Here is a 26,108-nt window from a genome sequence, read left to right on the forward strand (position 1 = left end):
AAAATGTTGAGAAAGAATAACTAAAATATTTCAATTATTATTATGAATAACTTATATAGCACCATTTTCATAATAGAATACCTCAAGGGCTCTTACAATGTGATTCTATACATAATTCTACAAATTAAGAAATTAATTTAATTTAAAATTTGTAATTTAAGTAAAACAATTTACTTTGTTATCACATGCAATAGATTTAAAGAACAAGTGGGTTTTAAGTTTACGGACTGTAGGTGAGTCATTTTATTCATTAATAGATCTTTATAAATGAGCCTATGAGAAACTATTTTTAATATGATGGGAAAATTTAAAATAGGGCTAAAATTAGAAAGATCTTCCACATCTAGTTGGGATTTTTTAAAAAGTGGAATGACATTAGCATTCTTTATGAGTCTTGGAAAATGCTATGCTCCATGGAGCCAATATGTTAATGCATTTTTTTTTTAACTGTGTTTGAATCGGATTTAATATACATTGTTTGTGGGGTAATGTTGGAATAATCCTTTTAACCTCATTTTCAGATGTTTCTTCAAATTTATTTAATTTTTGGGAGGTGATAGCTGAAATTACTGGTTGTTTCGCAGAACTAGGTGCTACTCTGTTTTTTTAATTTTATTTGTAAAAGGGGCGGCAAAATCAGTAGCAGTAGTGCCTGTATTAGGTGTCTGCTATATTGTCGCCACAGACTGAAGGCTTCGCCAGAGTTGTTTCGGAGACTTTCTCTCTTCAGTGATTTTTGTGCACCAGAAACATTATTAGGTAGAATAGGGGGATATAATGCACAATTCGTGTAATATTAATTTCTCCGTTACTAATCACAACTTTCTCATAATGATTGGATTTTTAGGTACCCAGGACCTTTACCTATCATGGGCATTAGGTGCAATTGATTCTGATTGTGAAACTATTATTAATTTCAAAAGCTGACGGGGTGGGGAAATAGCGCATCGAGGGTGAGGGATATGGCTTATGGCAATTTTCTTGTAATTTAATGTAAAAAAATAAACAATTTTTTTTGAAAAAGTTTAATAAAAACTGAATCATTACAAAACTGTTATTGTGTAAGGGAATTTAACATCAAAGTTATAATGACCCTGACAAACTGTTGATGCTGGCTTAATTTTTTATATTTTTTCCATCTTAGTTTCTATTTCACCTTTTGCTAGGGGGAAATTGAACTGTATTTTCCCCCTCTTTATGAATGAACAGTAACATATTCATCTTTGCATTGAAAAATGACCCCAATGTTGTAGAGCGGTTTGACTTTTTCTGTGAACTTCACGAGAACATAATCGTTCACATTTACATTTTTGAAAAAAACTTTTTCTTGAATTTCGTTTTCATTCTCAGAATTTTCATCATATTCTCTCCAGATGAAAAAGGCAATTGATATTCAAATGAAATGCTTTTGTTGCGCAGTTTAAACATGGCTTTTGGTGCTTTGCAATTTTTGCATCTCTTGTGGCTTTTTTGACGGCGATATTCTCAGGAGTAGTCAGAACTTAATCATGTTGCTTCCCTTTGACTTCGGAAGGAGAATCTTTTGGTATCAGGACATGACATCAAGGAATTTTGATGGAGTTAATGTAGGAGCTTCAGGAGAGGATATCTTTGGAGTACTGGATGTGCTAGGCCTTAGTTCAGATTCTGGTTCTTTTTCTGGACTACTTGATATGAATAATAAGCCATCGCATGCAAAGAAGTTTTTGCCGGGGCGTACCTTACCTTTTGAAGGCGCTACACGTGGGTAACCATTTTATTTTCGCCATCCTATAATTATAAAATGTAAATAAAGCCCAGCATGTGCGTGCATACTATTTATTTTTTATGGCATAAGATACCATAGAATACATAAAACCGATTTGAAGTTTAGAAGAGAACGTAATACGGAACTTTTAAAATAATGCATTGAAATTTCACCTGTAAAATTGCATAGAAAATGGGTCCTAACTTGAGCACGGTTGGCCACACACTAAGTTAGATGCGCTTCATCTGGTAGTTAAGAATCAAACTAAAAGATTATTAAGTAGAAGATACTGGTTCGTAGTCCTGGGGTGAAGCGATGGTCAAGTCCAAGGGGTAGATCCATTAGTAGAGCGGGAGGTCGGGGGGAGTGACGAAATAAAACGATTTGACTAAGGTGAACTTGAGGCGAACTGATTTATTATTTTAAATGTACACATTATATAGGGCATGTTTTTTTTTCATTTTCATTTTTAATTTTTTTTTTTTTTGCACCACAACAGGCCAGGAGGCCTAATTACAGTGGTGAATTACATCACAGAGTACCCAGGCTTGAGAAAAATCACATTTTAATTTATGTGTTCTCACCGGGAATCGAACCCGGAACCTTCCGTGCGTGAGTCAAGCGTCTTGACCACTACACCACGGAGGCCGCGGTTGCGGGCTCCCGCTACCTGCGTCCGAACTGGCGTTAGGCTACTACGGGAGTGGGGAAGGAAATACCGCCCCCACTATTCCCGGCCGGCGCGCCTCCCCCAAAGTGCATATGGGGAGGTGCCGGCACTCGGCTCGGTCACTTCACTGGGAGCCGCCGCACGCGCCACATCAATTACAAAATGCTTTTTTAAAGGCAAACATTAGTCTCGTTTACAAAAATGCCTTTTTTAAGGCAGACCTTAGTCTCATTTATAAATACAATTGCCCCTTTTTAGGGCAATAATTAGTCAAACGTTTAGCTCCAGGCCCTTTTTAGGGCCTGTAACATAAATTTATATTCTATAGTACCCCGGTATCGCTAAAGTCAGACCCGAAAGTGGAATATTTATCCTTTATTGTAGGTCTAACATTTAGCCGACAGATACCGGGGGCCCAACTATATTATTGCATATTACATATTTTTAACCGTCCGTTACATTACACGTTCATGTCATGTCATAATTTAACAATTATTATGCCATTTGTTAATGCTATTTGACCATGGTTAAAAAAGTTCACAGATTTCACTGAACAACTAGTAAATTTAATGCAGGGATTTTAAAAATCTAATATCAAGAAAAACCTAATGGCATGCAAATGATAAGCGACATTTAAAAAATGCATTTTGGCATATTTCAACAGTAAAGTAATATATATTTTTTTATAACACAAAACTTCTTTATTGGCTCATTATTTTCAAATTACTCTCCTCTTATATTTATTATTTATGTATGGTGAAAGTGTTTTTGCATGTGATTTATTTGTAATAAGTTTATAAATATTTATATAAATAAAGTCATTGCATTTAGTTGCCTTTTGTTATTTTTGTACTTGAGTAAAAAAACAAACTATGCTCGACAGACCCTGTAGATTTAGCATAGGCAGTCTTTGACTTACGACCACAGTTGGTTCCGATGAACAGGTCGTAAGTTGGCTTATGGAATCGTATAGTTTATTATTTTTTTTAGAGTTTTCTATGTTCTTGTTATAATCACTTCGAGCCATGATCGCTAAAGTATCGTAAAAAACATTATTTCACCAGAGAACACTTCTCAATTAACAAGGAATACATTTTGAGAATTGAACTGTGTTTCGCCTATTTAATTTATTGGTATCAATGAAGCCAAGAGAATAAGTGAAGAAGAAAAGACCCAATTTGTAGAAGAATGAGTTATGGATTGGTGAGCACAGCTCACAATGTCCTATTTGTAATAATATTTTTTAGCTGGCAAGCGCATTCCTGTGCTCGATCATCCTCTGTATTTGCCAGATCTACCCCTATCAGGGGAGGGGGGAAGCTTGATTGTCAAATCTAAATAAAATAAAAACTAAGCACAAGAGAGGTTTCCTCTTTTTTAATTTGATGTAATATTCATTTCCTTTTCTTCATATGTACTTCCGACTTATTAAATATTTATTTGTAACTAAAACATGTTAAACAAATTTAAAAAATGAAAAAAGGGGGTAGTTTGTTATTTTGATGGTGGGCGATATTGAGAAAAATAAAGATGACATTAGATAATATCGGAGGTTGTAAAATGAATAGTATAAATAGATGGAAGCTGTCCTTCGAGTAATAATGCGCAAGGGGGCATTATTACTCTGAGAAGCTGTCCATCTCTCCGCTAACCAAGAGAGCGCGATTGGAACTCAAGAGGAGATGGCTTCTTTCTCGTGCCATACCGAATTTGTGAGATAGAAATTTAAAGTTCGCCATGTGTTTCCCATTTATTTGTTTACTTTAATTGTATGCTATCATTGTAACTTAAATTAGTTTAAAGTCCAAAAGGAAATAATTAAACAGCTGACGCCCGGCGCTGTGTCCGGTCCGGGCTGCACAGTGTAAAATTTGCTACCGGCCACAATCCTGTTCAGCAGCAGGCAGGTTGCGGAATAAGTGCTACTGCAGCAAAGATAACTGAAAATGATATAAACCGTTTGTCATCCCATAATAACATTACCACTTATAATAGCCACTTAGAATGTTCGTGGTCTAATACAACCAGGAAAACTTGAAATAATAGAAGTAGAAATGGAGAGATGTAAAATAGACATAATGGGTATAAGTGAGACACATTGGAGAGGTAGCGGACATTTTGCATTATCAAACAATAATTGTGTATTCTTTGTTGGTCTTGAGGATTGCAGTCGCAATGGAGTGGGTTTTATCGTATCCAAAAAACTAAACAATTATGGGATACAAAACTGTAAATGATCACACAATTAAAATTAAACTGCAAGCTCACCCTTAACATTTTACAAATATATGTCCCAACATCAGCAGCATCTGATCTGGACATTGAAATTTTTTACAGGCAACTAGAAACTATTAACGACAATACCTACAAAAGAAATAAAATACTGCGGGGTGACATGAATGCAAAAATAGGTATAAAGGACGACTGTGTTTTTTAGCGGGTAAATTCGGACTTGGAACCAGGAATGCCAAAGGTGAGCATTTTGTTCAATTTTGCACAGAAAATCAATACTTAATTATGAACACGTTTTTCAAGCAACATCCAAGATGTTTATACACCTGGTGATAGGCATTGAAACCAAATTGACTATATCACCACTAATCAAAGTTGACACTCAAATATCACTAGTGTAAAAACATTGCCGGGTGCAGACTGCGGTAGTGACCATCAACTGTTGGTAGCTAACTTCAAAATTAGATTGAAGTCGGTATTCAGAGAAAAAAAACCTAAATAAGATAACCAGGCTTTAGAAGTTTTTGAAAGAGGAATATGCGCAAAACTCATTACACTTGAAAATGATCCTTTTTAATCCGCTAATGCCACATGGACGAAAGTCAAAACCACAATCTTAACAACAGCCAATGATGCCTGTCCATTGAATGACACACTCAGAAGAAATAAGGTATAGATGAGCGATGAGACTTAGGCACTAGTAAAATAACGCATAATCCCAAATGAGAACAGTGTTGCTTGCAACAGATAGCAATATAGAGCATCACACCTTCAAGTGCGAAAAGCATGTAGATGTGATAAAGATGCATACATTAATACTGTTTGTAAAGATATAGAACAGCTGGCTCATACTGCACATACTAAAGACATGTTTCTGAAAATTAAAATCCTTATGAGTAACTTTAAGCCCAAAACCTATGATTGTACATATATTATTATTTATGGCCATTGGTTAGCGATTATTGTTTTTATTTGGATTCCACATATTTGAAATCATCATGTTTTTCTCGGCGGGAAACATGGGTAAATTATACACAACAGTATTTACAAATATTCATTATATTTTCAAGAGAAAAGTTTCTGTATTCCAGGTAATTTGACGCTAAGCAAATTTATCCGAAAGGAATCGAATCCTAACTGGCTTTAACAATAGACGGAAAATATTAATATTATATTTTATTTAATGGTATTTAGTAATCATTCATGCAAATATTTAAATGGATTTATTTCTAAAGGCCGTAATTAAAATGCTGGTTTTTCTGAAATTAACTAAAGACTTATTTGATTTTTGTAAATTAATTTATAATTAATTATATCATTAAAGGCTTATTATTATTAAAGTATGATTAAAGTGCTTCTTTCAGAAACCCTAAAACACAAAATGTCGAAAACGAATTGTCGTTCGTTCGTATCGCCGCGTTATTTCCCAATACAGACCACAGACTACAGATATCATACAGACAAAGGTTGACCATAGTTCTACATTATCTCTGAGGTTGACTAGATTAACACCACCTAGACTCAAGGCTTTGGCACTGAAATGATGGAGGCCATTTTTTGTCAATTTTGTTAACGTCAAAAAAATTAGGTTATGAACAGTTTAGGTACCTGTTGGTTTTTCAAAAATTCTGACTGAAGAAACAAATGCCGTTCTTTATTGTTGAGTCACCGCAATAGTGACGTACCACCATAAAACTTCACTATCGCTCGACGATATCAACTTTATATTGAATTATATTGTGCATGTTCATTTTAAGGAGTTTGAAATGCGATTTATTACAATTGATTGACGATAATTTTGACATTGAACTATTACGTATCAAGCTATTTAGTCATGAACACCCGTTTCTATTTACCCCATCTGACAGAAAATTATTTGAAACCGATATTGAAAATTGGCAGAAAAAATACTGTTCAACACTATTGTAATGTGTCAAAGTCAAAAGTACCTTCTTATCACAGACTACAGAAGTGCTTCTTATATTGAACTGTAATCTATGGGCATGACGTTAAAATCGTAAAATTTAAAATAAAATGTATATAAATGTGGGGTTAGGATGTTATACGTTAGAGTCAGCGGAAAATTGAAACTTTAATAAGTAGTTACATGTCACGTTAACGATCATTGTAATTATTGTAATTTTGATGTAAAGTGTTAAAATGCGTGCCTTCACAATTGTGTAAAGTTTTGATGATCAGTCTTCGTACATTACTGAAAAATGTGTCTATTTTGATGATTTTTGTTAGCTACTGGGCCCGTAACGTAGTAAAACAACATTTTCCTTTATGCCATATCTACAAGAAATACGCAAATCGACATGGATGCCAATAGTGTAAGTACTCGATAGGTAGATGTTGCACAGGGACGGGTAATTTCTCTAAACCTATCCAGCTTCATAGCCTTTTAAAATCTAACACCTTATCTCTTATAGAATCTCTCCTGTTACCTGATTGTCAACCATTTTCTTTCATTCGTGTCACGGAAACAGAAATATACAAAGTTCTTCTCTCTATAAAGTCAAATTCTTGTGGATATGATGGGATTAGTATTTCTATGATTACCTTGATCATGGACTATCCTACCCATTATAACTCACATCATTAATCACGGTTTAACTTCACAATCCATCCTGTCAATGTGGAAAATGGCCAATATCATCCCACTGCCAAAAATTCCTTCACCCACGCAAGTGACAGTCTTTCGTCAGATCTCCATTCTTCCTATCCTTTCCAGAGTAACAGAAAAAGTAGTATTCAATCAAATTAATATATATTTAACTAACAACAACTTATTTGATATTTACCAATCAGGTTTCCGTTCAGGTCACAGAACTACGAATGTTCTTGAAATTTACAGACGATACTAGGCAAGCCATGAACAATAAGACAGTCACGATTTTAACTCTCGGATTTCAGCAGCGGTTTTTATTTAGTTCTATGATAAATATAGTCTAATAAAACATTTACAACACAATATTTACATCTATACTTATTCTAACATATTATTTATTACTATTGTACACTTACTATCCTAACTTATAATATTCAAACTGTTCTGTTTTAATACTGTTGATCTTGATATCCTTCTTGCATGGCTTGGTTCTCTCAAATTTTCATTTCCAATCTTAAAATACTTTTCGTCTTTCTTAAATGTGAAAGTCAAAGAGTCATACGGGCAAACAGGGTATCTAAATTTAATAACCTTAGCACGGCAGTTCCTCATGGTAGTGTACTGTTTCCACTTCTATTCTCCATCTTCATAAATGAAATATTTTCTAATTTAGACAGTTCGTTTCATCTATAGACAGGAAAATTCCCAACTATAAGCATTCAGCACGGAGATGAGATTGTCCCTTTTACGACCCAGATTAAGTTCTTGGGAGTAATTTTGGACACTCATCTTACATAGAACAAATACATAAATCATATAGTAAACAAGTGTCAAGCCCAAATTAATACGTAAAGGGAGCCACCATTTTTATACAGAGACTTTTTTACACTGTGTATATCCGGAGCTATCTGGATTATGCCTCGTTCTTTTTAGAACCATGTTAAAAAAAAGAATCTCCAAAGACTCGACTGGATCCAATCCCAAGGTCTGAGACTAGTCATCGAAGCCACGAAGTACTCTCCAATTAAAGCTTTACAGGTAGAGGCGTCTGATGCCCCACTCCGAATGAGAAGACAGTATTTGGCGGATATATTTTTGCTAAAATGCTCTGTCCAAAAAAAATAACCTGCTCCTCAAAAAAGTTCAATTACTTTCCGAGTGACATCATCTTTTTGGTCCCATACTAGTCAACAGTTATCATTTTTGGAAATCTTTTGAATTTAACACTAAGCCTAAAAACCCTTCATCCCCTTTGTCATTTTCCATTTCAAGTTTCTATTTATGGCCCAAATATTGAGCTTACATTCACAGTAGAAAGCCACCTACAGCTACAGTGTACATTCAACCGTATTCGGTCGTCAAAATCGATAGGTTGGAGAATTATCTACACTGATGGGTCTCGGTCAGATTCCCCAACCCACGTGGGTGCGGCCATATATTGTGAAGACAGCGACTTCCAAAGTACAATCTTTGGAAGTTTCATTCAAATTACATAATTTCGTGCCTGTATTTACAGTGGAATGTGTCGCAATCTGAGATGTTGGCAAGTACGCTTTAAACTCAAATAAAAAGATCAAATCTCCTCCATCCTCTTATCCCGAAGATGAGCTCTGCATGGAAACTCAATTTCTTCTTTCTTTAGCAAAGGCATCAAATGAAAATTTTGTTATGTCTTGGATCCCTAGCTATTGTGGTATTCCTGGTAACGAAAAGGTGGATGCGTTAGCAAAAAAGACGGTCCATTCCGGAAATCCTGCCTATGGTAATTTACTACCACTAGGTGATCTCCTCATTACGACAAAGGTGAAGCAACTTCGCACATGATAAGAATATTGGGTAGCCTCCTCCTTTCCAATTGAAACCAAATGTAACAGAAAAGCCTCGATTTCTCTAAATAATCCTGAATAGGTTTGAGACATCTTCTATATGCAGAATGCGCATTGGGCACTGCTGTAATGGTTCTTGCCTGTTCAGAATCGAATCGTTCAGAAAGAAGAAAGAAGTTCAGCTTAAGAAGGAATGTCTAAAATATGTTTTTTTTATGCCCTATAAATTATTGTTCCTAAGCTCCTATCTGACCTCTCTGATATTAACATCCCACTTTCTAATCATATTATAACTCTCCTGTCCCAATAAACCTATACATCAAATTTTATGTAAATTTTATATGTTGTAATAAATGTGAAATACTAACACACTGACTATGTATTACTAACAAATGTGTAAATATACTAATAAAAATATATTATATACATAGTTCAAATAACACTGGCTAGAACCCCCAATAGGGAGGAGAAAAAGCCATTAAAAAAAGAAGATGAGTGATCAATTTACACACTGCGTACCATTCACCATTGTGCATATGTTTTATTATCCATACTTCTTCAATTTATTTATCTGTTGATTACTGTAAAATGGTCAAAATAGCTTTGTCTTCAAAGGTGTAAAAAATTATTAAAATCTTCCTAATGAACTAAAAACTATTAAAAATAATGTATCAATAAATAAATTTAAAGTTAATCTAAAGAAATTTTTTGAACTCGTGTAAAAACAACATTAAATTTTAATTAGTATGAATGTATTATCGTATTATGTTTATTCTTTATATATCCTATGTTTTTATTTTTATTTTCATGTACTCGTATTAAAATTATATAAACTCTTATAAATAAACAACTAAAACAGTGTAAGTCACTCTCCAAGCACAAGAGTTGGTCTCTTTTGTGTAAAAGTAGTTATGTTTAGAATTTTACAAAAACTTTTACTTTTTATGAAATTTATGAATAAAAATATAAAAAAAGAGCTGAAACATTTATTACAGCTTATTTTAATTTTTTATTTTATTTTATTCAGAAAACATAGTCATACATAATAAATATTAAAAACAAAGATTTTCTAACATAAAAGGGCCAATAAAGTTTTCGTAAATTAAGTAAAAGATGTAAACATTAAATGTGATTAAAAAAAAACTTAAGTGCAAAAAGAATAATCGTCATCATGTGCATTTTCCAAGGAGGTATTATATACCATTGGTAATTAATAAAAATACCGAATGCACACTTTGGGTCATCCAAGCACACATATATCAACGTATACAAATACACATATGCATACGCACATCTACATGCATATATAAAACATACATGTGGTACATATACATTTTATAAACCACTCAAGATGTACATTCAGCACCTATCCCAAATAATCATTAATTACAATAATCTTGTATATTTCTTTACAGGTTTAGTATCTTAAATTATCTAAATTGTTTTTTTATGAAGACAATCTAATCAGATCAGTCCCTAGGGCTATCGGACATGAAAACGAACCAAAATTTAATATTCATTGCAAATGCATACTGAAGGCTTTTAATTATATTAAGAATGATTTTATCTTAAAAAATACTTATTTTCTGTTGATTTATTTATGAACAATTTAACTTTATATTTATTTTGTTTAAAATCACAAAATCAAACAATATTAAAATTATTATTAATTTTTAAAGCATTAACTTTGTGGTCAAACATTTTACTAAATGTTATTAAATATTTGTATATAACCACTTACCGACTTTTCTATGTCTACCGGTTTTGAGACGTACCCGTCTCTTCGTCAGGTGTTGTTTTTATATTTTTGTGCAACATGTTGGTTTAATTGGTGTCCTGACGAAGAGACGGGTACGTCTCGAAACCGGTAAACATAGAAAAGTCGGTTAGTGGTTATATACAAATATTTAATTTAATAACATTTAGTGATATTTAAATTATTCAACACGGAAAATCACAAAGTTATTTGTTTCCTCAAATATGTTATGTGTCTTAAAACAATGACGGCAATCTCCACTATTGGTCTAAAATGAGTAAGATAAGGCGATGGATACAGAAACAAAAATTCTACTGATAACTGTGAAGGTTTAGGAGCATAAATGAGAGTATCTCAATGTATTAATTTAATTCTGCAACATCAACGCCAGTTTCCTTTACGTTACAGAACCAAAACCTTCTATTAATTTAAAACAGGTTTATAATATTTACTGAATAATCACAATCAAATATAACTTCTGGCTATCTGTAATATATTATTCTTACAGTCTGAGAAAAATACATTTATTGCATATTACTCGAAATGGAAAAAAAAAATGTAGAATGCCACGTTTGTTTTAACGCGCCTCATTTATTTATTAGTATTCCTATTGACCTTTACATACATTATAAAATGCAGTAAAAGTACACACTTGAAGAAATAAAAAATACATGCAATAGAAATTCAATTATATAAGGCAGGAAAAAATATTATGATATGGGAAAAAACATTTATGAATAAAAAAATAAAATTCTTTATAAAAAAATTAAAAAAAACAGAAGGTTAAGAAATATGTGTTAACCAACTTATAAATGAAATATATGTACATTGTTATTATTAAAGCACACATAAGAATATGTTTATGTGTGCCCTATTTCAAGATTCAAAATAAATAATAAATACTATATTTCATTTATTAAATTTACATATCAAACCAAGACTTGCAGATCAGACAGTCGTCCTTGCCAGGAATCGAACCCTCAAACAGGCGACTGTGCTAATTACTGCACTACAAGGCGGACATATCTCCATTCAATTTTATCTTTCTGGATTCCTGAGAATAGCCATCCCGCCAAAAACACTTATCCACGATTCTATTTCACACACAGCAGCGTATTCTTCATACGTCCGAACACGGGCTTATTATAATGAGTACTATGTTTTTATATTTTAGGTCAACCAGCCAATTAAGAAACCATGGGTTTACGCTATAACAGTGGAACCTGTCATGTTCTTTTACATGTTTGCTTTTATGATCACTTCGGTCGTGGAACAAGGATTCTTCGTCAGCAAAGCATGTTTAGTTAATCATGGACTTTCCCCTGAAATATGTAATCATCTTAATGAAACAAACAATACTGAAATCAATAACAAAGTTCAGGTATATTTTCAGATGTATATTACTATTTTTTATGTTTTAGTATTTTACACCATCTTTTGTGTATCTCCTGGCCTGATTCCTTTTACCCTCTTTCCTCATTTTAGTTTGATCCATCCTTTTTGGTACTTAATCAGAAGACCTACATAACTACCTACATACTACCTAATGTGAATCGTTATAACATCAAATGACATACTAATAAAACAGTTCTCATACTTATTTGTTTGTCAGACCTCGTTCACTGTGTTTTTCTTCAAATCATATTGCATTAAACAAATTATTTTTGTTTGTCCAAGTTGTAAATACTCCAACTGTCCAACGGAAAAGAGGTATGTACCCACATGTTTTCTTTCCCTCCTACCCCATCTCTGAATATTCTGAAGTAAACTAGTTTTAAATCTGTTGATTTCAAATGTCGAAAGTAATAACTTTAATTTAAACCACCGTAACAGAGATTGATACTTGAATAAATGTTCCTTCCCTGCTGACCAAATTAAAAAAATATACAATACATAATAATGTTTATTTAATTGTTCACTTTCCGCATCTAATGGTGCACAAACCACAGAGTATCTTGATAAAAATTATGCTTTACTTACCAATTCAGGGACTATGAAATCGTCAGGTTTCTGGAACAAGTGGTCGCTACAAATTTTCAAAAATTGCAATGTCTTTATAACTGGCGTCAGATAATCTTTATTTAAAAAGTAAATAAAAATATTTCTTATTTTATAAATACAAAAAACCAAAAACCTTTATTGATGCGGGTGAGATTCATCTGATTGAATTATTTCACCTGCATACTAGGCAATGTCAGAAAATATTTTTCAGTTTTTATACTTCACAAGCATTAACAGATGGAAGAATAGGATGTATATGTTATAGGCAGAATGGTGAATATTACACGTTGTGTAAAATAACCATGTATACCAACCAATGACAGGTCATAAGCCCTGTAGATGCCTAGACTTCTATATTCTCTTATCTAAAATATCCTTCATCTCTTTTGTAATGTTAATATTAACAGCACTCGTAAGGGGTTGAATTCAGTCCTTGTCTACAAACATTTTTTACAAAAAACTATACTTTATAATCTTCTTTTTCTTTTTTTCTACTCTTTTTTCTCTCTTTATATTTCTTATAAGTAGTTGGCACGTTTGCCTACCATGCCTGAGGTCCTGGGTTAGATTCCTGGCAGGGTGGTTGTGAAATATTGGTTTAACTCATAAAGCCTTTTATGGCCACTTTTTTTACAGGCCTTTTTTTGTCTTTTTACTGTATGTATTTTTTGTCATCTTAAGAAAGTAAATTCCACTAGATTGAGGAATATCCATCTCCTCTTCCCAAAAACTCTGCAACCTAGAGTATGGCGATGATGCGCGGTTATAATTGACAATTTAGTCAGAGGTCTTCAGGCCACTGTATTTAGCCAAAATAGGTACTCCCCATGCATGGGTTTAAAAATCAACATTGTGCGAAAACCCATGTACTGTGTAACACTTCATACCTTGATGCCCAAAATCCCCTGACTGCCAAAACAAGTCATCGAAAGGGTAAGGAATTTCAAATACCTGGGAGTGTGTTACGGAAATAGACAGCTTTCAAAAAGAACCGAAGGTACGGCTAGGAACAGCATGCGCCACATTCAACAGTATGACGGTTGTCTGGAGATCGGATATTTACTCAGTGAAAACCAAATGGCGTCCATGTAAAGCCTGCATAACACCTATTCTCCTCTACGGATGTGAATCGTGGCACCTCACTAGCCAAGATAGCAAAACTCTGAGTTTCGAGAATAGATGTCTTAGAAGAATCTTGGGTGTGCGGTGGTTTTACTTTGTGAGGAATGAAGTAATAAGAGAACGGACGCAACAAACTCGCGCGCAACAAGCGGAGGTGATACGATTGGCTTGGCGATGTACTACGAAGCCCTGGACATCCACTGCTCACTGTTCATCGGCAGTTCATGTCTGAACTACGGGACGCGAACTTGATTTGGGAAGATGCACAGGAGCTGGCAGCCAAAAGAGATGTTTGGAGAATCTTCATAGACACCATATGCTCCGACTAGGGAGCTGACATGGAATGACGATGATGATTTTTTGTCTTTTATATATATTGATGTTACTAACGTCATAGATGGACACTGTACAATTAACTTTCTATTTTTAGTTGAACTGTACATTATTAAGTTTTATTTTTTGACAAAAAATTAGACAACAATATTAAATTCTGTTTTAGTTGTTGATGAAACCAGATAAATTGTGAGGATTTTTGATTAAGATACTATTTAAATATTTTTTTTTTCAGAAAACTGTGTCTACGTTTCATCAGTGGAATGGAATTTCTGGTCATGTAGTGCCAATAGTCCTGGCCTTTTTCCTCGGAGCATGGAGTGATAAACGTGGAAGAAAGGCTATTCTACTTGCCGGATTAATTGGAAAACTGATATATTCTTGCATGGTTATTATTATATCATTGAAAGGTAATATTTATTTACCTCGTGGTTTAGTAAGTATTGCGTTTGGCTACAATGCATGAGGGTGCAGTTTTAATTCCTAAAAAGGTAAAATACATTTTAACATATTACAACAGAGATGAATCAACATTATAGAAGGGAATATGAAATCTAGGCGTCTACAGGGCTTATGACCTCTCATTGGCTGGTTTAAGTGGCCACTTTGCACACTGTGTGACATTCACCATTCTGTCTATATTTGAACACATATATTTCTTCTAGAAAATTACTTCTATAAAAATTTGGACAAACTCAAAACATTGTTTACAAAATATTTATTTAAGATCTGATTTTTGCGTTGTTTACCTGGATTGACATGAAATGTAAGATTGGTCATACACAATAAATTTCCACAAGAATTCCATATATAGCTCTTCATGGAATATCAGATGGACAGCGTCCCCCACTGAGACCCTCAAAACAGAGAGATAGCTGGAGTTCAGCATCACAGGGGGATAATCCTGTAATAACAGAGTCTTTGGGCTCTTAGGGTAGACAGAGGGTTGTAATAAAAAACACTTTCTGTAAATAGTCAGTATTTATTTGATCTATGTTACATAGTGGGGCTTTCCTTAACTACTTCTAGGATCTAGGTAAATCTATCATCCATGCCTGGGAGGAGCACGACTCGCTCCGGCGAGGTGAGGCATGGATGCATACTCATGTACATAGGTGATTCTGCACTCTTTATGTCTACCATGCTTATCTCACACATGCAGTGCCATCACTCATTTCTTTCTTTGTACAACCTAATTGTTGCGCAGAGACACTTTCAGTACTTTCAAATACATATTGTCTTAACTAGGCTACACGTATTTAGTCATACTCAAAATATTGTTGATAAAACCAACTGGTCTAAGAAGTGTAAGAATTGAAAAGTATTTTTGTTTCCTAGTATCTATACTGCCGTCTAAGCAAGAAGGCAGCTTTTTGACAAAAATCACAAAATGCGTTAAATATGAGGTAATGTTCCACAAGAAATTTTGAACTATTTAAATAAAGCAATGAGCATAAAAAAATATATTTTCGTACGAAAAATGATAAAATGTTTTTTAAGCAATAACACAATAAATAGATTCATAAGCAAAAACTCAGTGTAGATATGACACACACAGGTTTTATGCTTTACAAACAATTGGACATACTGTTTTTTTTTACTTATGATTAATTACAGTTTTTTTTAATTTTCATTAAGTTGATAAATACTAAAAAGTGTCAAATCTCAAAATATGACTTCTTGCTTATAGGTCTTAACCCTTTTAATCTCATGAAGTTAATCATCGGCCTCAATGTTTAATGTTAAATATTTTTTTATAATTTTGTGAATTTCAAGGTTATGCTTGGTGGTGTAAACTTGCTAATCTAACCCTATTGACTAGAATTAAATAGGTACTGAAATAAAAAAACAATGTGAACGACTATTTTTTATTATAATTTTATTTTGGGATTTTTCTAGTCTGAGGTGAAAAGGGTTGATTTCTTTGCTTTTGAATAAAAGTAATAATATTTTCTTGCATTTTCCAGACACATGGCCTCTTGAATATGTAATTTACTTGGCAACAATACCGAGTGCTCTAACTGGTGCAGATGTGGCCATATTTGCTGCCTGTTTTTCCTACATTTCAGATGTTTCATCTACTCACAACAGAACCATGCGTGTTGGAATATTAGACATATGTTATTTGAGCACAATGCCGACTGGTGTAGCACTTGGTAAACAAATATATAAAACCTCCTCTGCAACACACTGTATATCAGTTTGGCACAGATCTGAGTTATGAAGGGCCATTCTGAGTTGAACCAAATCTTCGAAATAGAGAGGGTTTATAAGTGCTTTTTACGTGACTTTTATTTTAACTAATATAAGTATTGTTTCTAGCAGGGATATTGTATTGCAACACACTTGAATCTTTTAATTTTTTTCATGAAATACATTTTAAAGTTGATTTCTGGAAGTATACATAATCCAAAAATGCTAGAATAGACCAATTTATATGTTTCAAATTTCACAATCTAATGCACTGTTCTACATGCCCAGAAACTGTACTAATGAATTTCATAATTTTCCTTTAAAATGACAATTCGCTTGCTATCTCCTTTTACATATATATGTTTTGGGAGATGGTTGTTTATTTTTGTATCTACATGTATACATATATGTTCGTATATATGTGTGTGTATATGTATATATTGACTATCATACTACGCTTTTGAAACTGTATTTCTCATATTTCACAGTCTGTTATGGGAGTTATCCTATAATGCTGACTGCAGCATCAAATAAATCATGTTATACATCTCTCTGGGCATCAAATGATTTATTGAACAACAACAAGGGCGGATTGAAAATGAAGCTACCTAAGTAGGAAAAAACACTTTTTTTTTTTCAAAAACCATTTATTTCTCAACATAGTCTCCTTTTACTTCGACACACTTAGTAAGACGATATTCCAACTTATTTATACAATCTGAATAATACGATTTCGGGAACCTCTCAATATACGCGTTAGTTTCGGTAATCACTTCTTCATTTAAGCTGAATATTTTTCCTGCGAGCCATTTTTTCAAGTTTGGAAACAGGAAAAAGTTACTAGGAGCTAAATCTGGACTATAAGGTGGATGATCAACCAATTCGAAGTGTATTTCACGTAATTTTGGCATCGTATCTAATGCTGTGTGAACCGGTGGCGTTGTCTTGAAGAAAAAGCACTTTTTTCTTCTTTAAATGTGGTCGTTTTTCCTTGATTGCATCATTCAATTGATCCAATAATGCACGATAATACTTTCCTGTGATTCTGGATCCTTTTTCAAGATAATCAAAGAGAAATATTCCGAGTGCATCCCAAAATACAGTGGCCATAACCTTGCCAGCCGATTTTACTTTTTGCCTTTGCCTTCTTCGGAGCACTTCCACCAGCTTCCACCCATTGTTTCGATTGATTTTTGGTTTCAGGTGTGTAGTGGTGCACCCACGTTTCATCAACAGTTATTAATCGACGCCAAAAATCAACAGGATTACGCTTTATCATGTCCTAACACTGCTGTGAAGTGGTCTCTCGAAATCGTTTTTGTTCGACACTGAGCAAACGCGGCACCCATCTTGCCGATAGCTTTTTCATATGCAAATGTTCATGCAAAATGTTGAACACACGTTCATATGAGATGTTTACCATTTCAACAATCTCACGCAACTTCACTCGGCGATCATTCATAACTATATCGAGGATTTTCTTGATATTTTCTTTAGTAACCACCTCTTTTGGCCTTCCTGTTGATGGTATTGTTGCAGTGCTTGTTCGGCCGCGTTTAAATTCAGCAATCCAATATTTTAGCATCTAATCTGACGGAGCAGACTCACCGTAATGGTTATCGAGCTTTTCTTTTGTCTCTTTCGCCGTTTTCCCTTTCAAATAATAATGTTTAATCACTGCACGAAATTTGCTTTTTTTTTATTTTTCAAGAAACACAAAAGTTGTTTACTTCAAACGACTACAACAAATAAACTAATCGATGAATTTGTGTGACATTTTAACAGCTGCCGTTTGACAGATCGCAATTTGAAAAAATAAATCTTTTTTGTGTTTGTGCTGCCATCTAGCGCTAGGTAGCATCATTATCAATCCGCCCTCGTATTTGAACATATTAATTAAAAACATTATTATTTTAAAATATTGTTTTAAACAAGAGCCTTAAAACTTACTTCAATAAACCTTTTTTTTAAATTATATTTGACCAGCATTTATTAAAATAGATATACAGTGTTTTTGTGGGGGGTGCTCTTATATAGAGGTATAAAGCAACATGTTTATTCTTAATAACTTTAAAATTTAGATTACCTTGCGATTAGACTGCGATAATCTGCTAAATGAATTAATTTTTGTTTGTCAAATTTTGGTTTTGTTGCCAATTTATTATATATGTAATACATTATGTTTTCATTAAAATTCTACTTTATTACTTATATAATATGTAAATACTGTCAGATAAATACCGGGACTGAATAATTTATAAGGCCCGCGTAAATGGTTTTTCGGATTTTTTTTTTCTTCCCAAGTTGGTACAACTGTACTCTATATTGACGCTAAGTTTGAGCGCGATCTGTCATTTAGTTTGTTGCCAGCTATCAAAAACATTGGTTGTACTTAAGTGCGTGTTGCGATTTTTACTATGGAGAAAATAATTTAACAAAGAATTTGTCTTTTGTCTTGCGTCTTTGTGTTGCGAATGAAATTTCGGGTACAGACGCGTTGAAAATATTGCAGAAAGCCTATGGTGACTCTACTATATCAAGAATAAGAGCATTTGAGTGGTACAAAGTGCTCAAAGTGGGTCGTGAAGTGGTTGAAGACTCATCTCGTCCTGGACATCCTTCAACTTCGAATACTGAAGAAAACATCGACAAAGTGAAGAAATTAGTACTTGAAAATCATCATTATAGCTTAAACATCTCTCATAAATTGGTTGGAATAATTTTGGTTTGATGTTTTGGGCTTGAGATGCATCGCAGCGCGGTTTGTTCCAAAAGTGCTGATTTTTTATCAAATGCAGCAACGAACGCAATTGGCTGAGGATATGCTGGAAAGAGTTTGAATGGACCCCACATTCATAGAGCGAGATGAGACATGGGTTATGAGTACGATATGCTAACTAGCCAACAGGCATCGGAATGGTGCTTGCCCAATGAGCCGAAACCGAAAAAACCACGTCAAAGTCACTCAATAATCAAGGTCATGCTCGCTGCTTTCTTCAATATTTGTGATATTATTCATTCGGAATTTCTTCTTGGGGGTCAAACAGTGAATAAACAATATTATTTGAGCGTTATGAGATGTTTGAGAGAGAACATCCGCAGAAAAAGGCCAGATTTGTGGAAGAACAACATAGGCCAGCCTGTACCGCTGTCAGAATGCTATGATCTGTTTGCCCGTGCTGTGAGAATTAGCAAATGGTTTTTCAATATTTTAAGCGAATTTATTTAAAATACTTTTGACTTCAAATACACTTGATTAAAGCAAGAGCCTATGAATGTTACATTTTTTATAGTGTATTGACTGCACAGCCACAAAACGTGCAGATGTTTTTTGTACAGTAAGGGAATGGTTACAAAAAGAGACATCTATTGATAATTTCTTTAAAAGTGAAATGATATTAATAAGCTTTATATGATATTTTAATGTAGCTTTAAATTCTCAAGCTCTATTATGGATAGATTCATTATGAAGAATAGTGATTTTGTGCGACATTCTTCTTACATCTTTACCAACTAATCTAGTTCATGTTTTACAGGTTCCTACCTCTTCAGTCAAGTTTTTAACAAATCTTTCACAATACTATTTGCCATTAATGCTTCAATGTTGTTACTTGCCATACTCATAGCATTTTTAAATCTAAGTTGGCAAACATCAAAAAAGCAGCAATCAATGGCAGAAGCTGGAGTGAAAAACTTTTTCAGTGATTTTTTTGATGGAAAACATGTTAAAGATTCCGTCAAAGTTCTTTTCAAACAAAGACCTGGATACAGACGTTTATATTTATTGATTTTAATGTTAAGCATGGCTTTATACACATTCCAAAGAGGTAAATATTTGTGGTTATATCAAGTTTCTGGTAGAAGTTGGTAACTATCATTTTCCTGTTTTGTGTAAAACTTTTAACGTGATATTATAAAACTTGATAGTTTACTTGCATAAGATAATATTATGAAATCAAACTTTTAAATTATCATTTAAAAAAAGTGTATTTCTACTCTTAGAATCTGTTATTAACTTTTCAGACAGGTTTTTTTTTTTTTTAAATCATTTTCTTAAAATTAGCATTTACTAACTTTTGCCAGAAACCTGACGATTTTTTTATTTTTTACTAAGTTGTTGGTCCAAGTAAACTATATTGCAATAAGGAAATTCAGTGCTCGGGAAATTAGATATAAAAAATGTTTTCTTACACGCGGTAAAAATTAGATCATTTGATTATATGGCAAAGTTTCTCTAGAATGTATGAAAAAATCCATAAAAATGATAAAAAACTACTTTAAATGTCGTCACAAGTTCTTCTAAATAAGCCAATGATAGAGTATTGTGATAGATTTCTGGTTTACAGTAAGCCAACCCACCAATCAGGACAACTCACCGAAGAGATCTAGTGACATCACGCGCGGAGTAATTAAAAAATTACGAAACTTAAAAAAATTGTAGCGATGATTATACAATACATACAAACATTTTTTTTTGCTTAACTTGCTCATTATTTAGGTATAAAGTCTAATTGTGTTTTTTTTTCTGAAAAAAAATATTTGTACCTTTACAATTAATTTGTGAGCAAATTATTATTTGTTCTTTCACTTTTTTCCTGCATAATTATCAAATTAGTCAATGTTGCTCTACACAATATCTTTTGGGTTAAACTTATTTTCTCGTATTTATAGTCTTATTTTTTAAATAGTTGATTCCACTTAAAACAGAATCCTAATGAAAAATATATGTATGTATATCCTATTTCAAAAGTACAATCAAACTAAAAACTCGGTTTATGATAGTTTACAATACATGATATAATACTTATTTTACAGCCTTAAATCAATGGTTTCTTGGGTTATCTTATTTTTAACCACTATGTAGAATATATACCCACCTATGTAAATCCCTTAAAAGTGCTTTATCACAAATGTGTAGATGACATCACCTTTATTTATTTTAGATGAAAAACCAATGCTGTACCTCTACACAATTAAAGTGTTTGGATGGGATACTGTTTCATACTCAACATTTAAAACATTCCAAAGTTCGGGATATGTGATAATGATGTTGATTGGTATCCCCCTAATGTCTAAAGTCTTCAAATGGAAAGACACGGTATGTGGTGGTTACCGATTATCAAAATTATATTTAAGTATGCTAATCCCTCCGTTTGATTTTGAAATAGTACTCATGCTGTTTTACAAAAAAAAAATTATAAACATCGTATTTTTACCTTATTGTAAACATTTAAATAATAGTGAGTATTGTGTTTACATTTTCAGATTATTGTAATGGTAGGTGCCTTATCACATGCACTTGGTAGAGTCTTCTTCATAATAGCAAAAGTGCCAGAATTATTCTATGTCGGGGCATCTGTCGCCTCCCTCGGTCCATGTGTAGCACCGTTGATTCGGTCCATCACATCTAAAACTGTCCTCGTTCAAGAAAGAGGTATTTTTCCATTTCAAATTTAGTTAACGATAGTGTCAATTAAGAAATAAATTATTGTAATAAATAAAAAACCATATCAAATAAAAGATAGTCTGTTCCGGAATTTTGCACTTATCTACACCAGGAAATAGTTTTGTATGAGACCTTCTACCATTTTTTTTATGTTTAAATAAAAGATTCTCAAACCCATCACCGGTCGTTACGAATACCAACAAAGTAATATTATATTCAACAATGTTTTGAGTATATCCAAATGTTTGCAGACAGGCTGGATTTCACTCTAGAGAGTTATTAAGATCTAAATTTATTGCAGCAGAGAGTACAGTTAAGTGACCACAAATCTTAATAACTAGAAATCCAGCCTCTCTACAAACATTTTAACTCACAAAACATTGTTAATTTAACTAACCAGTATAAGATGCATAAAAATTGAAAAAGTGTTTTCGGGCATTGTCTAGTAGGTAAAATAATTCAGCCAGATGAATCTCACCCACATCAGCAAAGATTTCAGCTCTTTTACTCCACAAAGATCAACAGCTGGTGGAGTTGAGGAACTGTGGATATTTAAACATAGGCACAATGGTGAACAAATTGGCCACGTAAATCAGCTAATGACAGGTCATAAGCACTGTAAATGCCTAGACTTCTATAAAATGGAATTTGTTCATTGATATAGCATTCTTTTGGCTATTAGAAACCATAATACGGATGTTTTTAATAGTTTCGTACAACTTTATTTAACTTTGTGAATGGCAAATTAATGATACAAAGAGACGAATTGAAAGGAAAGGTTCCAGACAGACAACAGACCCTTTAAACAATACACATGATACAAACTAATTAACACTATGAAGGCCCTGATACATAAATAAAGTGGCCACTTAAACCAGCCAATGACAGATCACAAGCCATATAAATGCCTAGACTTCCATATTCCCTTCTCAAAAATGTTTTCCCTTTCTGTTGCAATAAATTTCGATCTTGATTTTAAATTATTTTAAGTTACACATTAGCTATTATATAGATTAGTAAATTTATGGCTAATCCATTCGTTCTATGGTCAGACCGCCCATATATGTATACATAAAACAGAACTAATGATATAATGAATTATTATTTTCAGGTAAAGTGTTTGCATTCCTGTCTGTATGTGATAATGCAGTATCGCTGTTTTCCGCTGCTCTTTACTCCCAGCTATATAATGCTACAGTGAAAACTAATCACCCTACAGCTATTTTCTACCTTACTATGGCAACACAAATCTCTGTTTTTTTACTGGCCTTGTAAGTATTGAACCGTACTCGATTTACATAATCCACCACATCTCTTACATTTCCAGGTTGTAGGAGAATATTAGGACTATCTTAAGCCCCAGATCTAGCTGGAGTTTATCATTAATCACTTTTTGTTATTCTTCATCGCGTCTTGAGATTTAAAAAATGGTTGGATGTCTATCTAGAATATTTTTGTATGTCGTTTACAGACATCCATAAATTGTAATCACCGATCTCTAAGCTTCACAAAGTCAACAAATATAAAATGTTCTTTGGTATTTAACCATCTTCCATATGACTCGTACAACAGGAAAACCACCGCTTGTCCTTATCATTCCCTTATCCTCACCCAGTGGTGCATAGGGCACCACATTGGTATTCCGATTGCAGTGTGTTTCCATCATTTGATACATGAAGACACGATGATCACTCTTATGCTTCAGATTCAGTTCAGGGACTATTAAATATTACTGTGAAAAAAAACTTTTAAATATACATTCTTAAGTCGACCTTGCTGAGAATTCAACACAGCAACTCGTGCATGATAAGCAAAAGCTCTGACCAATTTGAATTTATAATTTTCAATAAAAATTATAGAATATACCACAAAAATTGTCTCTCTAGATCTGTAAATTGGCCGCATACTACTGTACTTGATAGACAGACCCAATAAACAGATATTTATTTTTAAAGGAATAACCCGCTAAACCTAAGTGGGATAGAGGGGATATGGAAGGAGGTAATGAAAATACACTAATGACATAAACAATATTTTGTGTATGTTCAAATGTTTGTAGACAAGGCTGAATTCCAGCCTCTTGGGTGTTATCAAGATTGATCAGCAAGCAACCGGGACCGTCTCGAAACTGACAGTATTTACAAAATGGCTTGTAAAAACGGTCCCAGTGTACATCAGGCAGACTGCCAGAAAAATTGCAAGAGTAAAAGAGCACATTAGTGCATGCAGGCTTAGCTACCTCGAAAAATTGGCTTTGGCCGAACACCACATACAAACTGGGCGTAATCTTTCCTTTGAGCCTGTAATCTTAGGGAGACCGAAGAGTTACCAAACTCGATTGGTAAAAGAAGCGATCAAAATCGATAAGATTTTACACCCCGTCTGTATAAGCAGAGATGATGGGATGCGGTTAAAATCATCCTGGTAATGAAATCATATAAAAGTGTAGATTGAGAATGACACAGATCTCATATTAACAAGCTGCATATAGCAGCGACTGCGACACGGAATGAAAAGAGCGCAAACAATACATGGCATAATGACAGAGAAAAAAACATTTTGCATAACGGCCGTGAAAATCTAAAAATAAATAATTGAGATGATTATTCTTATCCTTCAGATTCCAGATATTCCAAATATTCCGATCTAAAAACAAATCTTCAAATAAACACTTATGTCAACACTTCCAGGAGTCAAACCTGAGACTTCATGTGCGGTAGGTTAACATGTTAATTACCAGATAACGATGCAAACTAATCTCCACTCGATTTCCTTTTTTCCCGAAGTATTTTTTACCTAAAAGTAACCACCAAGTGAAAAACATTGAGAACTGTATTCAGAATTGCGCCCGGACTAGGAGATATTTATTATGGGGTATAATGATGTTAAAATTGTCCGTGTCTGGGTCTTCATCCACATGAAAGATACTGTTCTGTGTGTGGAATAGAACTGGAATCCTGGACAAGTGTTTTTGACTCAATGGCTACTCTCAGGTAAAAATCCTGAAAAAGGAAATCGAGTGGAGATAAGTCCAGCTCGTTGGCGTTTGCCTACCATGCTTGAGGTCTCAACATCGATTCCCGATGTGGTGGAGGTACAGTTGCATTGTAATTGATTTACTAGAAATCTTTTTTGTTAATTTTTTCTTCGTAAATCAAGGGACTGTAATGTTTATTTTAGTGCCCTAAAATGTTCTTTGTACAGTTTAGGTCTTCTCAGGCTTGGTTATTAATTTTTAATTGCCTTATTCGTTATACAATCATAAAAATAAATATTAAATCAAAAGTGGCTACGGGAATGGTTTGGTGAGAGATTACAAGACCGTCGGCCCCAGAAGGTTAATATTAAATATGAATGATTTTCCAGATGTATCCACATATCTCTTGGCGGAGAACCACTTGCACAAGATGAAGATAATGATGAATTGAGAATAACAGTAAATGATCCTCTTCGCGATGACTGATATAATTTTAAACCATCAATTGTTTGTTCAACAGAAATAAATTTATAAATATTTACAATTACAGCAAATTTCTTTCTTTCACCCCTCCTAAATCATTGTATTTCTATATCTTAGGATATACTATTATCTTTAAAAATTATATTTATGGAATGATATCAACAAATCTTGAAATTTTATGAAGTTACTTAGTGATTTACTATGCATCATTTAGTGATTTAAACAAAATTACGTTGTTTAAAGTTGCTAAATGATATTAGTGAATAGTGAATGTTACGCAGTGTGCAAAATGGCCACTTAAACCAGCCAATGACAAGGTCATAAGCCCTGTAAATACCTAGACTTGCATGTTCCCTTCTCAAAAATATTTTCCCTCTGTTGCAACAAATTTAGATCTAGATAACTCCCCGTGGAGGAAATCCAGCCTGTCTGCAAACATTTGGGCATACTCAAAAAATTGTTGAATGAACTAACTGGTAAAAGAAGAAGTGTAAAAATTGGAAAATTGTTTTCAGACATTACCTAGTAGGTGAATTAGTTCAGCTGGATGAATTTCACCTACATGATATAGGTTTCGGCTCTTTTATTTCACAATTCAACAGATGGAAATGTGGAGGTTTAAACATAGGCAGAATGATGAATGTTATCCAGTGTGCAAAAGTTGCCACTTAAAACAGCTAATGACAAGGTCATAAGCCCTGTGAATGCCTA

At 33.6% G+C, this 26,108-nt stretch overlaps 1 protein-coding gene across 2 annotated transcripts; it reads left to right on the forward strand.

Annotated features, from left to right (window-relative positions):
- The first annotated feature begins 6,576 nt into the window (after nucleotides 1–6,576).
- Nucleotides 6,577–25,463, forward strand: LOC148273434 (lysosomal proton-coupled steroid conjugate and bile acid symporter SLC46A3). Of its 2 annotated transcripts, XM_088238722.1 has the most exons (9): nucleotides 6,610–6,982; nucleotides 12,017–12,223; nucleotides 14,534–14,708; nucleotides 16,266–16,454; nucleotides 20,028–20,318; nucleotides 21,435–21,589; nucleotides 21,757–21,925; nucleotides 23,049–23,208; nucleotides 25,304–25,463. In XM_088238722.1, the coding sequence occupies exons 1-9, from the start codon at nucleotides 6,968–6,970 to the stop codon at nucleotides 25,398–25,400; spliced, it is 1,458 nt and encodes a 485-aa protein (XP_088094848.1). In that variant the 5' UTR covers nucleotides 6,610–6,967; the 3' UTR covers nucleotides 25,401–25,463. The 2 variants fall into 2 exon arrangements, with proteins under 2 accessions (XP_088094849.1, XP_088094848.1); XM_088238723.1 differs by lacking the exons at nucleotides 16,266–16,454; nucleotides 20,028–20,318; nucleotides 21,435–21,589; nucleotides 21,757–21,925 and having other exon boundaries at nucleotides 6,577–6,982.
- The last annotated feature ends 645 nt before the right edge of the window (nucleotides 25,464–26,108 follow it).

Source organism: Micrasema longulum, unplaced genomic scaffold (genome assembly GCF_059751315.1).
Source record: "Micrasema longulum isolate JH-2025_06_02 unplaced genomic scaffold, ASM5975131v1 h1tg001954l, whole genome shotgun sequence".
In the NCBI taxonomy this organism is placed as follows: domain Eukaryota; kingdom Metazoa; phylum Arthropoda; class Insecta; order Trichoptera; family Brachycentridae; genus Micrasema; species Micrasema longulum.